Genomic DNA, 16,666 nt, shown 5'->3' with positions numbered 1-16,666 from the left:
GGGGGTGGTGTAATAAAAGTTGTAGAGACATCAAACGAACAACACGCAAGGGAAACAAACATAAGCAGCTACTGACATTTAGAAATCGTTCATGTGTGGAGGAGTTCAGTGGTTTTCATTTGGTTTTAAATGAACTAAGTGAGTGGGGGCCAGGTGCAGGTTTAATTATGCAGAAAGGTCACATGACGGGTAGTTTTTTTTATTTATTTTTTTTAATTTGGCTGTATTAGGATCTTCTCCCTTAATGACAGTTAATCAATAACTTTGAGGAGGGAAATAAACAGTTAATTCAGGGGCCCAATATTCTTACAGTCCCCCGTGGGGCCACACGTTATTAACAAATCAGCTCCGTCTCAGTGACGTTTGGATTTTCTGTCAGCGAGTGACTTAGTAACTGAACCACCAGAACACTTTATCGCAATGTTCTGCTCTGTTTCTTTAACACTGACTCAATTTATTTATAATAAGCAACTTAAAATGACTTGAAGAGCTCAATCTATATTCCAAGTGACTAATGATAGAGAGTCTGGCTAGTTTTGTATTGACCTTTGTGCTGACAGATGAGCCCTGGCTGTAGAATAATGTAATCATGTTCAATAGAGAGAAAAAAGAACCGGAGGGGGAAATCTATCGCCTGCATCTCAACAGCGGCTGAGCAGGTCAATCAATTTAGATGTCGCCTAAAAAATGTATATTGTTAAGATAAAGCAACAAGTATCTGCTACAATACTGCACTTTCCAGCCTCTTCAGCACTCTGTCACCCGGCAAGTTATTATTACAGTCATCACCCCTGAGCAACCTCGCAGCATCAGCAGCAATGAATCACACGTCTCCGTGCGGTCGCCACGGTTATTCATCAGAGAGAGAGAGAGAGGAGGAAGATGTGTCGCTATGATGCCGTCAGGTCCATCTGAATCCTATTAGGCTCGGTCCATCCGTCTCTCCTTGTGCCTCTAGTCCCACTTTCGCCGACTTCATCCCTCAGCTTTGCCTTGGCCCTCAGCGCACGGCAACAGATAGATTTGATAAAAGAAAAAAATCTTAAAGTTACGCCTGAATAACTTCTCTCAGCCTCAGCTCTTATTTTCCTTTCATCTCAGAGGACATGCCCTCCACTGCAGCAACTGGAGTGTGTTGATTATATTTATTTCTCTCTTACACACTTCCAATAAAAAAAACCCAAAACAAAACAATGTCAGCCCCAAAAGTAAGTTTGGCCCTGAGTGACACAGAGTGAGTCTCTTCCAGTAAATTATTTACCTGCCACTCAGCAGGAACACGGCCAAAAAGGTGAGGCTGTGACTGAAGCACGGGTGCAGGTTTCATGAAAGAACACCTGGGTGGGAAGCCTGTGTGTGTGTGTGTGTGTGTGTGTGTGTGTGTGTGTGTGTGTGTGAGTGTGAAGTGTCACTAGCTGACCGGCTGGGTTGAAGCTTTTTGGACACCCCGTCTCTGATGTCACAGGTGCAGAATAAAAAAACTAAAAAAAGAGAGAGAGAGAGAGAGAGAGATAGAGAGAGAGAGAGAGAGAGAGAGAGAGAGAGAGAGAGAGGAGCAGTTACCTTAGAAGTGAAGAGACTGCTGAGCAGCTCGTCTTCTAGCGCTCGCTGGTCCTGGTCGACGTCTGCCGGTTGGAGGTAAAACAGAAAATATAACCGTCAGCCAAATCTAACCTGGACGTAAATCAACCCTGACTGCTTTCTGCAGAAGAAAATGTCAATTAGATATGGAAATACAGAACCATCTTTATCGACTGGTCTGATGCTTTAAACTGCCATTCAGACTTCCTCCATCATCTTTGTGAGTTGGGATTAAGATGTAAATGCTGCAAACTCTTCTTCTGAAGTTTAATTCGGAGGCTCAGCCTTCAGTCTTATTCGCTGGTAGGCAACTTTAAGTGTTCAACACGTGACGCACGATTGATTTACGGGCCCTCAGACTGAACTAAACACAAATAACCCAATAAAGCTTTGTAGATCCAACATCCATCACTTATTTTTTGATCCATTTTTCCATCTTTTAGGTTTCATTGGCTCATTGGAGCAAAAGTGATTTAATTGGATTCCCTGTGGTTTTAGATTCTTACGCAGTTTAGTGTAGCTTGCATTTAATGAAATAAATGAATAAAAGAATTAATGTCCTTAATTTTGGAACCAATTAAAAAGATAATAAGAAATATTGTTTTCTTCTCTGTACATGTAAATTACATTGGATAATTGAGGAGAAGGAGCTAATAGGAGCGTAAAGGAGGGGGAATACTGAAGCAGTAAGGCACAACTTGGATAGAAAACGAGAAGAATAAATGTCTTAAATTGAAGAAATATAGAATAATCTGTTTTGATATACCAAAACAATGCACCTGTTGAATGCAGTAAGTGGGCTGGACGTGTTGCATACTTCACCCGACTGTCGTGGCTTTTTATCTACTTACGTTACCATGAGTGAAGTCGATGATAAAAATCAGAAAATGATGCAAACATGCAAAAGCCTGCTGAAAGTGCTTACCTGTGCAAAGTCCGCCACATGTGAAACAGAGGAGAAGCATACACGCCAACTGTGCCTGCATCTTGACCACGAGAGTACAAACAAAAACAAAAACAAACAAAAAGAGGATCCAACTCGGAAGAATTCACCCGAGGAAGAATCTAGTCCATAAGGTTAAGGGTCAGACCCAGACAGCTAAAGAGGATGAGGAGGGAATGTGTAGTAGTGATGCTGCTGCTGCTTCCTCTTTTTTGTCTTCTTCCTCCCTTTCTTCTTCTTCTTCTTCTTCTCTCCCAGCTCCAAACAACGCTTCCCCTTCCTTGCAGTTTTCTGGTTGGATGTGAAGTGCAGTGGGCTCCATTCCCTCAGTTTATAAGAGGCAATGTGATGTCAGAGGATCTCTCACCACCACTACCCCCCTGCCACCCCCACCCCCACCTACCCACCCACTAACTCAGCCCCCTCCATCCATCCATCCATCCATTCAATCATCCACCCATCCCTCTCTTCATGTTTCCCTTCCCCCCCGTCACTGTGTCATTGCTTTATCAGACGTCACTTTAGCATCACAAGGCGAAAGGTTTTTGCGTCAAGGTTTGAGAGATTTGGTTATTTCACCTCATGAATGCACACAGCCTGAGGTTTGCTTTGCTCTCGTCTCCCGGGGACGGGATGCAGGAGTGATGGGGGAGAGTGGGAGGATGCACGACAAAGATTCATTCTTTTTTTTTTTTTTTTGGTATATTATTAGGTCTCTTTTCAAATCAACAGGTGATCAAATTACAAACCAAAATGAGGGCATTAAAAATACATGAATAATAATCATAAGCAGCCAGTTGTTTTATGGAAATATTGTTATTGATATTCTTAAAGTGTTTCTTTTAAAGTGTGTTTTCATTTGAGTAAATCTCACCCTAAAGTCCATTAAATAGCTTTTCCGGTACTTTTGCTCATTTTGCACAATTTTCATGAGAAGATGGACTTTCTCAAGGAATTGTAAATATTCAAATTCAATTTTTTTTTAGCACTTTACGGACTTACTTTTCACGTTGGCTTAAAAGGCAAATGCAAAACTACTAGATTCTGAATGAGCATGATCTAAATACACAGAACTGCTCTGTGCAACACAGGTTGGTCCTGAATAAAGTAAAACAAGAAATGGTCAACCATTCAATTTGGACTTCAATTCAAAACAAGTTTTAAAATACAGCTATTGTTTTTGTTTTTTTTTTTTTTAAACACAAATATGTAAATATAACAAAAAGAAAATATGTTTAGTACTTTTCTATGGAGTCCCACAGGGATCTATTTTAGATCCTGTCCTCCTACTCGATTTTTAAAAAAAAATTTTAATAAATTGTACCTTTGATTCTTTTTCTCAGATATCTATTTGTTCCAGGCAAGAAATATCAGATGTAAAACAAATAAGGGATGAAGATGATGCAGTGTCTCTATACAGTAATATCACATTAGAGACTTGAGAGTTCATTATTCCGATCTGATGGACTTCAGATCAATAAAAATAAACTGAATACATGTTGTGAAATTAAATATAAGCAGTAATTATGTCCTGGCAAACACCTCTGATTGTTGTCCATTTTGTATCCTAATCTAGGATGCTTTGGGTTGTAATATAAAAGAAGAGACTGGACGTTTCTAATGAAATACTGTATGTACATGTGGTACACTATCACATAAAATCCACTTTGATTGAAAGCCAAAAAGTAAGTATAGTCGAGTTGGTGCATCCTCATTGTAAATCAGCCTTAGTTTCATTTGTTCATATTCACACTAATTGGTCCCCAGAGAGAATTATCCTCTTTTAATATACAGTAAACAACCCAGCTGGAACAAGTCCAAGACATATGTGCTGTGCAGAAGAAACAGTCTGGCTGGAGTTAACGCAGGCTGCATTCCTCTTATGTCTGAATCTCATCTCTGTCATTTCAATCCAAACGCCGAGAGGCAGCTCACTGTAAACTAATCATATTTCAACATCACTTGACTTCTGCCTCTTCATTGCACCGTTACATATATTTGTAAAAGCTTAATTCATTGTGTGTTATATTGTGTAATATATATAATCTTAATAATATTTGTGCTATTTGTTCTATAATCTCTTCTATAATCAAAATGTGACTTATTCCTAATGGGATTTTAGCACTTACTGCCCAGATAGTCTCATGTTCTCTTATGTTTTAACTTGAGTTTAAATTGACCTTATACTGTAGTTTTTTTTTTTTATTAATATTATTTTAGTTTGGTTCCTTAATTTACAGTTTTTTCAAAGTATTTACCTTTGTCATTTTTTTTTTCTGCTCGAGTTTCTCTAGTTTCTCTTGCAGGTGGAAGGGGGCAGAGTTTCACCGATAAATGTCTATGAAGTCTGGGGAAACACCTCCCTCCCGCTTTTAGGATGGGGCGGCGGACAGAGTTGCAGTCGGGACAGACTCAACTTTTCTGAAACACACCACACAACTGTCCGACGTCCTGCCATGCGGGGACTCTAACGTATTTCGGATTGTTGTCTATTTAATTCCGCTCCTTCAGTCATGGCTCCGTTTGGAAAAAACTTCCTGAAAGCTCGACTGAAAAACAGGTAATTTGATGAGAGTGCGATTATAAGAGAGAGAGAGTGCGTGTGTGTGTGTGTGTGTGTGTGTGTGTGTGTGTGTGTGTGTGTGTGTGTGTTCTTTCAAGTTCGCAGAGCTCTCTGTTTTGAACTGCTGAGGAGGGAGACCTGAACTGAAGTCAGTGCGCGTTGGATTTAATGACTGAGCTGCACAAGGGGGGAAAAGTGAATTGTGAATGGAGCTTTGTGTTAGCATCTTTTTCACCAACAATATTAGAAGGAAAGTGCAGGTTGTCCAACATGGTGATACCGTGGATCATTAGAAAAGATCTATATTATAGTCAGAAACGCCATTTAATGCCATTAACTACAAGAACACAAAAGCCAGAGGCCGATTGCATATTTGCATCTGGAGGAGGGAAGGATATAACCTTAAACAATTTTTCATCCATATATCTATGTTTTTAACACACATTTGGATCCTTTCACTAAATTAAGCAGACGTAAGACTTGTTTTCTTCCCTGTTTGTTGTAATATTTCCAATTATTGTGGAAAGATTGAGCAGATTACACTTTTTGATAGTGTTTCTCTCCTTCCTGTCAAAGTACGCGGCACTGTGCATCAGCTCATACAAGCTTTGACCCTCTCCTGCTCTGTAATTACTACAAAGATGTTATATTTAATACCCGTTTCATCTGGTACGACAGAGTCAAAGGACCTGAGAGAGATCCTGTCATCAACATGTATAATTTGCCTCAGCAATTTCCTTAAGTGACTAACCTGGCCTTTTGATGTGCCCCTGGCTACAGCTGGGATTCAGCCTCAGGTTTAGAGAAAAAAAAAAAAAAAAGGTGGGAAAATTAGATTCACCGAGGCACAAGCTGTCCTCTGTTGTGGACTGCAGACTTTAGTTGTGCAGAGTTGGTAAACAGAGTTTGTCTTTTGAGAGTATCTAGGTCATGATCCAATCCCTTGCAGGGTGCAGGCAGGATTCATGCTGCCAAAACCGGGATCAGGAAGGTTTTAACTGTGGGTAAAGACGTATTTTCATTAGCTTTACTTATTAAAAAAGGTTCTCATTTACCACCAAACTCAGTGGAAAAGGGTTTGGATTAAGTTCAGAAATAAAACTTACAGTAATTTAGTATAAATTATTGCCTAAGAAAAACAAACCCTTTGACTGTGGCACCAGCAGAATAATGGATGTACTTTCACATTACACACAGAGCTGAGATGAATTATCTTTGATAACTTCAAACAGTCTGACTGAAGCTGTCTCCAGTGGATGTCTTTATTTCTTTTTACTTCATGTTGCGTGGTAATTACCACTGCAGCACCTATAATTACCTTAAGTGTTTTGATCTGTAGATAATGTCAAACGCTTGATTTCAGAGACGTGCTTTTACTGACGCTGAGACACTGAGCTGGATGTTTGCTGAAGGATGACAATGACGTGGAGCTGCAGTCAGGTCAAACATAAGAAACCTTTGCACACTTTCAGATTATAAAAAATTCAAATGTGTTGATGATGGTGGATGAATCACACTTTTGTTTGAATACTGTCAAACAATCAGTCCTTCGTGTCAAAGTGGCATCCCATAGTGAAAGAGCACAAACGGGCCTGAAAGGGTTTGAAAATTAGATGGTTTCCAGCCAGTGACAATCGTGACCCAAGCATTGCAGTGACCTCTCCCACTTAATCTTGCACTGAGCCACACTTACAGCATGACAGCATTGTTCACAGGACCAATTAGCTACTGAAATTGTTTGGATAACACAAATTAGCAAGCCAGGGCAAATCTTGAAAGAAAAAAAAAAAAAAAAAGATACCAGTTGTATTATTTTCACTGAGCAAAAGCTTATTTTGGTGATTCACAGACCTGCTCAGAGGGGGAGGAAGAAAAAATAAGAGGGGTGGGTGGTTTCACAGAGGAAGGGAGGAGAAGGGAAGGGGTGTGTTGTGTCTCTGCTCACAGATGCCTATCAGAGGAGTCATCATCCCAGAGATGAACATATACAGATAGAAAAGTGATGTTATTTCCTCACCGATCCCTCATCCTCTTACAGATAAGAGCCAGAGGAAGCGTCTCCTGTCCTACACTCTCTGTGTATCTGTCAGGGAAAACACTACGTAGATGCTCTCTACAGCTAATATATTTCTCTGTTTTAACTTTAAAAAGGGTTTGCTGCCCTTCTTTGGTTTCACACATTCACTGACAGACAGGGCAGATAAAACCTTATCATCTTAGTTAGCCTAATGTTATGAACATTTAACATATGGGAACCAATGCAAATGTCATGTCTGTAATGTGATGTATCATGTCTCACAACTCAAGATCTCCTTCATTCAAAGGGTTAGTTTATTGATATCTACTCATAAGGACTTCTTCCTTCAGTAGAAAGTGGATCACCCAGAGTTACAAAGACGCCGTTTCTGGCGAGAGATTTTAGATCAACAACTGTTAAGTGGATTGTTATGCAATTTGGTATCTATCCATGGTGCCTAGAGGGTGAATCCTAATGTCCTTTGTGATCATCTGTCTTTTCCTGTAGTAACCACATGATGTTGACATGTGAAGTTTCAACTGCTGTTGATGAATTGTCACCACTTTAGCGACTCCCTAACTTTCCATATAGCCTACACTAGTGCCACTGAAACTGCAAAACTAATGCTAATTAGCATGCTAAAACACAAAGCTAAGATGAGTGAACAGGATAAACCATATAGCTGCTAAACATGAGCATGCTAGCGTTGTCATTGTGAGCATGTTAGCATGCTGTTATTAGCAATTAGCTCGAATTATCACTGTGCCAAAGCCTCAGAACTACTAGCATGGCTGTTACTTCCATTGTACCGAGGTGACAGCAGAGATGGCCAGTATAACCAAAATGATCTGGATTGGTAGTTGAAGAAGAAATGTATTTGGGTGAACCAACACTTTAGAGTTACAATAAGGAATGATTTATAGTATAAACAAGTTTTACGTCACTTATCTGCTGTTCTCACATCAGCTGACGTACTGTTTGTGTTTCAGTTGTAAGAGCAATCCTTTGATTTCCTCACCGCCAGACTAATCAGGATATAATCAAAGTTTTCAGTCCCTTGGGGAGAAAATGAGAACTTGTTTACATCAGTGGCTACAAGAAATATTTGTTGATACGCCATAGCAGCTTTGTTCCTGTTTGAAATAGCCGCATCACCTTATCATAGGCTATCACTATTGATCTGAGAAAAACGTGCTGAGACGCTGGAGCGCCATAATGCTGTCGTTTGTTATGACTTGCTCAAACCACCAGCATGTGGTCCTCTGTGGTAACTTGTAGCTTGCAAATTTATGACACAAGAGGGAATTGTTAATGTCTGCAGGGTTGTCATTATGAGTATTAAAATGGAAGAGAGCCACACCACCACAGTGGAGCTGTAACGTAATCGTCCAACGCAGAAACTTGTACTAAAATTCAGATAATTTGAATGTGGTTTCCTCCCCACATGTCTGATGTCTCCTTGGTATTGCAGCTTGTAAGTTCAGGCTGAGGTCAAGCAGGTCTGCTCAGGTTTCCTGGGTTCACTCAGGTGTGAAACGATCATGTGTTATCCACCCCACAGCATCCATCCTCGCCGTGACAAGAACCTTGTATTCTAATATTTCTATTAAAGAATATAAATCATTGTACGTCCTGAATTCCATTGGCACCTTTCCAAATCACAAGGTTCGACTTCACCACGATATCAGCGTCAGCTTTGTCATTTATCACCCAAAGCTGTGACCTATGAGGGCACCCTCATTTGTTGCGTCTGGTACCGCAGCTTAATCCCAAACTATGAATATCAAATGGCACCCAAAGTGACAGCCCGTACGAATGTATTAGCTGCGATGTAATCAACCCAATGGTGCGTGCAGCGTTTGTGTCTGTCCTGGCAGGGAGTGGACTCGAGGGGGTTAGTGGTTTTGGCACTAGCAAACACAGATACCGCCATTCTCATCAAAGTGTTTTTCCTCAGAAAACAACGTCTCTCCAGACAGTTTTGAGCGATCCAGTGATAAAGTTTTGTAGTCTTAAGGAATTTGACCTTCAGCATAGCACAGGTTAAAGTGAAAAGTATTCTGTTTTTTAACTCGAAACTTTTAATTTGTTTAGTTGGCCATTATGTGAATCATTGCGCCATTAAGGGAGGTGTTGAGGCTTAGAGAAAAGTATGTTGGAGGTTGTTTTCTCTTGATTTGCTGTGTCTCAGCTTTTCACAACCAGCTGTTGTTGCTGCTGCTGCTTCCTCCTCCTCCTACATTTACAACTAGGCCCCAAATGTAGTTTTACAGAAAACTTCACACTTCAAGAAGTCCATGATCACAAATCTATGGCTGATGTCACAGGTACTAGTGTTCGCCCATGTTTTTCTCCACTTCCTGTTATAAAAAAACAAAACAAAAACGAACAGTCAGAGGCCCAGCCTGTGAACAGGAAAGGCAGTCAGGCAACCCCCCCATTCCCCCCAGTAGCAGTACAGCAGACAGTAGCTAGCAGCCAAGTGAAATAGTAAACAATCAGGTAAGAAGTCATATTATAAAGCCTAGCATTACTGACATTTAGGCAGGTATTTTACACTGCCACTCAACTGTAAACTCACTGCTCAAATTAGCCCATAGCTACCTTGGTAAAATAATTAACATGCTGGCCATCCAACATCATAACAGTGACAGTCATGATCAAATGAAATATGAATGTTTGATGCTATTTGAATTCATTTTTCCCCCCTAGCTTTCTTGTTCCTCCCATTGAAGATTAATTCAATTATTGACATATTCGAGCAGCTCGTCCCCTGAGAAATGTTTAAACACATTTTTAACACCTCTCGACGTTACTAAAAAGGTTGTAGTCCAAACAGTTGGAATATGGCTCGTGGCCCCACAGTCATACATTTGTCAGCACTTTCTTCACATTAGAGTGGAGTTGAAAACAGACCACAGTGACCGGCGTGGAATCCATTTTTCCCCTTCCTCCCTCTGTCCATTGAACTGTTGGTGGCAGGATGTTGGTGATTTCAGCCCAGGACAAATACAGGTGTTTCCCTGCCTTGCTGTACCCGCTTCCTGCACAGCTGAGGGGCTTGGGTCACCCTCTCTGAAATACCCAATTGTCTGGAGAGCATTGTTTATTCACCTGTATGTTCAGATATGACCATAGATACTCGTTTCCCACATGCTTTACGCAGGCCAGTGTTAGTGTTTGTAGGAAACATTTCTATTTTTCTGGCAATTCTTTCACCAGTCCTTCCATCCATGCATTGCAGTGCAGTTACAGCAGTGGTTCCCAAACCTTTTGGCTTGCAAAACCAGAGGTTCATGCTGTATAATCAGTCAAGATGGTGCTTGATTTAACAACCTTGAATATCATTGGGTAGTTAAGATTTTACATACATTTGCTATGGATTTAATGTCCAGTGTACTCTAATAATACAGCTGCTTAATGAATGTAGTGGAGTGTATGCCCCTCTAAAAAAAGCATAAAATGAAGATACTGATGTAGAGTACCTGAAAACTGTATTTAAACACAGTACTTGAGTAAATGTATTTTGCTAGTACATCACTGCAGGTTGCCTGTGTCCATAGTTACACCTGATTTTACCCGATAACCTCTTGTTTTTGAGACGATGTAGAACAATCCAGAGGACTGTTGATTAAAATATAAGCTGTACAAACATTATCTCATGTGTTTCAAGGCTGTTGCATTAGAGTACAGGTGTGGTCCACCCACTGTTCTCTCTCCCGTGCACCGTAGTAGCGTTTGTGGGGTTTCCTTAGTAGATGGTAGTTGGAAACTCTTGAGGTCAAAGTCGTCGTGGTTGTCGTCTGTGAATGCCAGAGGCGTGCTGGATTTGTTTGGCCTGCGCATAGTTCAGGTATTTGCTTCGCCCCGCTCATCTACCAAGGGTCTCCATAACCATTAACCAGCCTCTTGCATTGTTGCATAGGTATTGCATTCCTGACAACTTATTCACCTGCAGTTTACACAATGATCCAGTTCTCATGCCATGTGGGAACCAAAACACAACAGTATCAGTCTGTTAAAAAAAAAAAAAAAAAAAAAATCAGCAAACTCTGAGATAAGTCACTTAAGTGATTTGAATAATACTTAATATCTCACTTAGTCGTGTCAGCATGCAGGTAGATAGTATCTGTATCATCTTCAGAGGATGTTTCTTTTGTCCACGCTCCCTCGCGATGATCAGAGATTGATGTGGGCCGCTGCCGACCAAGGTTATCTCCACAGATAAAAAAGGCACTGCAGGTACAAGATGCAAGGTGCAGATCTGAAGCCACTGCTGCCTGGAACAACCTCTAACTTTTGATAGCACAGCTGTACATCTATCGTGTTTGATTTCAATCACAGTTTGTTTCATTTTCTGGTAAAACATACTGTAGAATCTGTTCTTGTGCACTCATCCTTGAATGCAGGTCTCGATGTATGAAATACAAACTGAAAGAAAAAAATAAATCCTTTAACCTTTTGGTTCCACTTATCTGAGATTATGTGTGTCTTGCTGAGCTGCAACTAAACTCCCTCCGTGATGTCATCAGTTTGCTATGTGAAATCAGTTTTTTTGGAAATACTGTTGACGAAACCTGGCATCAACCGGCATTACAAATGGATTGTTTTGATTTATTGCTGTTAACATTTTAATTAAGTATTGCCTGTTTGGTTGCAAAACCACAGACTAACCTTTCTTCAACCCACACAGAAAAAAAAAAAAAGAGTTCAGTGTTGAGTTGAGAGGAGGAGCTCCAGTTTTTGTCTCTTGGTGGAATTACATGTGTAATCTTCCTGGTTTCTTTGACATTTAACTATCTGGGAGCAAAAAAGGAATGACGTATAACATTTATGCAATTACAGAGTGGGCTTTGACTTAACATTTGAAACTTGGCAGTCGGCTACAATACATCAGAGTTAACCTAATTAATCACATAAATTGTAGAATAATCCCAAGATGTTATCTTTCATATAAATAATAACATGATAGATCATTCTTTATCTTGAAATCAAATTGAAATGTCTGGCAATGTTATCTGCTTATTTGATTACTTGTTCATGTTGTGGATGTCTGCATTTGCCAGTGCCTTTCATCTGATGACTGGATATTAGGTCCTGGATATTACCGGTGGTCCATTAAGCATGTAAAAAATAGATATCGTCGGCCCATCAGAGGTCAATTTTTGAACAAGTTTTACGGTCCAGATGAAAAGGTAATGAGGGCCTTGGGGTTAAATAGCTCAGAACCGGACCATTAAGTGATCATCTCTGATGAGTAAGACCATGAGCAACAGTCTAATTGAATCAAGCTTGGGAGCACAAAATGAGCGAACATAGTTTTCTGCTCATTGACCTAATGGAAAACCATCAAAGTAGAATCTATTTAAGAAAAAAAAAAATAATACTGAGAATGGTGAAAGGACTTCAAAAGTGTGAGTGGGAGAGTATGTGTGTGTTGCACTTCAAATACTCCACAAGCTCTCTCACAGCAGCAGTTTGAACAGAACTTTTTGTAAACACGGCATTTCATTTTTTAATTTATGGCTAACAAAACATTTTGGATTAATCATAGTGTCTCAGCTATCTACATAAAAGACAAACAGACAAAGTGTTAGGAGGATTTACCCTCTGTGCACCTTTGATATCTCTACCAAATGTTGTGGCAATCCATCCAGTAGATGTTGATACTTAATTGGATAAGTTGATGCCTAGACCTGGTGGTGGCACTGTAGGTAAAGTCAGTAGGTTTCATCCTCTGGGGACCACGAACGCCTGCACAAAATTTCAGTAAGAGATATATCTGTCTGCCCCAAAGTTGTAGTGGGTCAGTTTTTGCTATTGCTACATAGCCAATGTTAGCATTAAGCTTCAGCTATTGTTGTGTTTACAAGACGAGAGGCGATAACTCATCCTCTGAGCAGTGCTACTTCTTCAGGGCAGCCTGGGCGCTACAGTGACTCGGTATCAGAAATGGTCAGTCGGACCAGGGCTAGCTGGTTAGCATGCTAACTTCAGTAGAAGAGAAAATGTGATAGAAGCAAAACAAAAGTTGCTTTCCAGTTGTTTTATGCTGAACTGCCAATATTTCTACTAGGCTGCTATGTGAACAGCTTAATGCTAACGTTGGCTGTTTAGCAATAGCAAGAATCTGGTTTCAATTTATGTAGTGTTGATGATTTTAAACAACCTTAAAGTTACTTGAGGGAAAACAGAGGGGATACTAGGATGTTAAAGAGTCTTCATTTCATTTCTAAGCCACGATTTGAAGCTTTTTTTCCTGTCTCTTTCCCAGGACAAAAGATGCCGAGCCTGTGATCGGAAAAGAGATTCAGGTTACTGTCTGCAATGAGGAGAAGGTCGTCTGTGGGGTAACAAAGCACACAACTTGTGCAGATATGATTCAGGCGTTACTGGAAGATCACAAGTCAGTCCCGGAGAGCAAGCGGCTCCTGCACGGGGAACCCAAAGACTTCTGTCTCGTCGAGCGTTGGAAGGGTTTTGAGAGAGCTTTGCCTCCTCTCACCAGAATCCTGAGGCTCTGGTATGCCTGGGGTGACCAGAGACCCTTCATCCAGTTTATTCTCTTCAAAACCAGCGATTTTGTGCCTCAGCCCGCCAAGAAGGCCGTTAAGTCCAAGGGGGCCAAGCAGAAGCGGTGGGAGCACGGCCGTGCGCACTACCCCCAGTCTCTGCCAGTGGAGAAGCAGAAGCGCATGGTGAAGAAAGCCTTCAGGAAGCTGGAGAAGCTTCACAATGACAGCAAGAGCTCCCCGGGCGCCGAGGAGATCGAGCGGATGGTGCAGCTTATTCTCAACCAGGACCACACAATCCGGGAGCAGATCCAACACATGAGGGAGCTGGATTTGGACATTGAGCAGTTTGAACTGCAGGTGCAGAGAGAGGCCGAGTGTGAGAGTTCACTGGCTCAGGCTTGCGGTCAGAGTTTGGAGGCGCACACTGAGGAGCAGCTGCTGGAGTACCTGTACACCGGCGATGGAATCGAACAGCTCGAGCTGCAGGTTCAGAGACACCGGGAGCTCATCCTCCAGCTGTCCCGGGACATTGACACTGAGCTGGGGAGGGCCAGTTTCCCGCTAGAGCAACATGAGGAGAGTGAACAGGAAGGAGCGGCGGCTGCTTACTGGATCGCCTCCGAGACGGACGAATCCTTCTTCACTGTCGAGCTCAAGAGGATGCAGGAAGAACTGCAACACAGTCTCTTCACCGGCGTGTCCCTTCACAACCAAGCCGCAGAGATAGACAAGCAGATAAAGTACTTTGACACCACGCTGCTCTCCAAGGACCAGGAGTGCTGGCATCTGGCTGCCCAGCTGAGCTCACTGCAAATCGGGGACAGCACAGAGGAGAAGTCCAGTCCTCTCCCTGTGAAAAGTGAGACTCAGTGCAGCGTCTCACAGACGGTGAAACTCAAACACAGCCTGTCCCCTCTAGACATTACAGACACAGACTCAGACACTGGGATTAGCTCCACACACAGTCAGGACTCGCTGTCACCATGTCTGGATTTCCCTCCCCCACTGGATACAGACGTTTGAACAACCCAGCTGACCCAGCATTTAAAACAAAAAAAAGTTTTGTATGCACTAGCCCCAGTTTGTGCCTCTCAGGTTTTCTCATTATCTGTTTGTCTGAAAGATAAATCCCCAGAGATCTTAATGACCCAAGATGGTAATTTAACTGGAGCTGAAAAAAAAAAAAGATGATTATCAGAATAGTTGCAAACAGACAGAAAATGAATTAACGATTTCAACCTTTTTTTTTTTTTTTAAGTAAAGATGTTAAACGTTCTTTGGTTTGGGCTTCTCAAAGGTTTTGCTGCTTTTCTTCATCCTAAGTATGAATCTCTGCGATTTTGTGAAAGTTAAGCTAGTGATCTGCAACGGTCCACATGACGTAAACTCGGCCATCAGAGGGTCTGTGCGAGCCTCTGTCCATGAACTCTAGACAAAAGCATAACAACAAATACATGTTCAGCTGTCCGGAGTTTAATTAAGGCCTCAAATCAACAAACAAGCAATTTGAGGATTTCACTATTTATTAATCTGGGCATAGCTCATTATTTTCTGGCATTTTATTTAGAAAAAAATCAAGTGAAACACCTTTTAGCTCGATTTGAGTGACATGAGCCAAAATCAGCCCAAGTTTTAATATCAGGTATATTTATCCACAATGATTTTGTTTTCCATTATTTTAACTTTTGATACACATTGTTTATCTTTTGTATTTTTTCTTGTGTTGTAAAAAAAAAAATAATAATGCATCACTTTTGGATTGGGAAAATGAGTCACAAGTTGGGGAACATTGTTTAGTGAGCAGGTTTTTCTTTTCTTTTTCTTTTCTCAAATCAGTAGTTTGGGTTTTTGTCTCTGAAAATACCTTCGAAAAGAGCTGCAGTTGTTAAACAACATTGTGGGTTTCTGAAATGCTAAACGATGCTCAGGCCTGAGACTGAAATGTAATGATGATGATGATGATGATGATGATGATACATGGACGGCACAATCTGGAGGAATGTACGCACCGATTACTGTGTCACTGTCTGACCACTAGATGACCCACTTTTAAAGTGTACATTTGTGCGCCCAACAAAGAGGCAATGACTATTTACCACTGACAGACGTGTTTAACGTTTAAAGGCTCAGATAGTTAAAAGGCTTCTTTTTTTATTTTGTTTAATTTCTGTCAAAAATGGTGAATGTATGTTTATTGCCCCTTTTTTTTTCTCTCAAGTTCTCAATATATTTATGAAGCTGCACTTCTTCCAACACACTGACAAGTCTATTAACGATGTTTTATATTAAAACAAGTAGCTGACTGGTTTGGATGTAGAATGTGTGAAATGAATCGTAAGTTTCCTCTCGACTACATTGTAAATACGCTGCTGTATCTGCTGTAAATGATTCTTCTTATGGCACAGGTGCAGACTTTAAAAAAAAAAGACAATTTGATAAAGCAACCGAGAAATTATTTATTTATCATGTAATTGTATTTTTACAGATGATTGTTTCTCCTGTCAGGGGATAATCTCAATCTGATCAAACACAATCACGACCAAAATAACAAATATCTGGACTATAAATGTGTAACTCATGCTTAAAAAAAAAAAACAAGCTATGATAAATTAAAATGTATATTTCAACTTTCATAATAAACACTAACACTTTAAATGTCCCAAAGAGTAATCACTGTTGTCTAGTGTGTTAAATATGACTTAGCAACAGCGTTACTGTCCTTGATGTTGAACTGCAAGAGGGAAAAAAACTCAGATTCAATTCTTTCAAATGCAAAGAATTGAACTTTACAGATTCCTCAAAGCTCCGAGTCCTACAGAGAGAGATGACACAGCCGCCTCAGAGCCGCTCTGCACTGTCTGCACCATATAATCAGACAAGATGGTCGCCAGGCAGGCACACAAACAGCAGCCAGCACTCTCCTCTTGTCAAGGTACCGCTGACAGACTAACACTTTGTACTCGGGGCAGAGTGAGGCTGGCTGCTTGGAAAAGCAGAGGATATCTATTTCACACACTAATTGCTTAACCCCCCCCCCCCCCCCCCCC

At 40.9% G+C, this 16,666-nt stretch overlaps 2 protein-coding genes across 2 annotated transcripts in view; one reads left to right on the top strand and one right to left on the bottom strand.

Annotated features, from left to right (window-relative positions):
- The window catches only part of nts (neurotensin), a 6,022-nt gene extending 3,155 nt beyond the window's left edge, over positions 1 to 2,867 (bottom strand). The window contains exons 1-2 of the mRNA XM_023429496.2: positions 2,507 to 2,867; positions 1,564 to 1,625 (exon numbers count right to left, since the gene is read on the bottom strand). Of these exons, the coding sequence (XP_023285264.1) occupies positions 1,564 to 1,625; positions 2,507 to 2,567 (123 nt within the window). The 5' untranslated portion in view covers positions 2,568 to 2,867. The remainder of the gene's footprint in view (positions 1 to 1,563; positions 1,626 to 2,506) is intronic.
- Positions 2,868 to 4,909: 2,042 nt separating this feature from the next.
- Positions 4,910 to 16,274, top strand: rassf9 (Ras association domain family member 9). Its single transcript, XM_023429480.2, has 2 exons — positions 4,910 to 5,084; positions 13,379 to 16,274. Exons 1-2 carry the CDS (start codon positions 5,038 to 5,040, stop codon positions 14,640 to 14,642), a joined length of 1,311 nt encoding a protein of 436 aa, XP_023285248.1. The 5' UTR covers positions 4,910 to 5,037; the 3' UTR covers positions 14,643 to 16,274.
- The last annotated feature ends 392 nt before the right edge of the window (positions 16,275 to 16,666 follow it).

Source organism: Seriola lalandi, unplaced genomic scaffold (genome assembly GCF_002814215.2).
Source record: "Seriola lalandi dorsalis isolate HSWRI2012SDOR001 ecotype SW California unplaced genomic scaffold, Sedor1 jcf7180002054894, whole genome shotgun sequence".
Classification (NCBI taxonomy): Eukaryota; Metazoa; Chordata; class Actinopteri; order Carangiformes; family Carangidae; genus Seriola; species Seriola lalandi.
The sequence above is the reverse complement of the archived record's forward strand: the minus strand, read 5'-3'. Positions and strand labels throughout refer to the sequence as shown.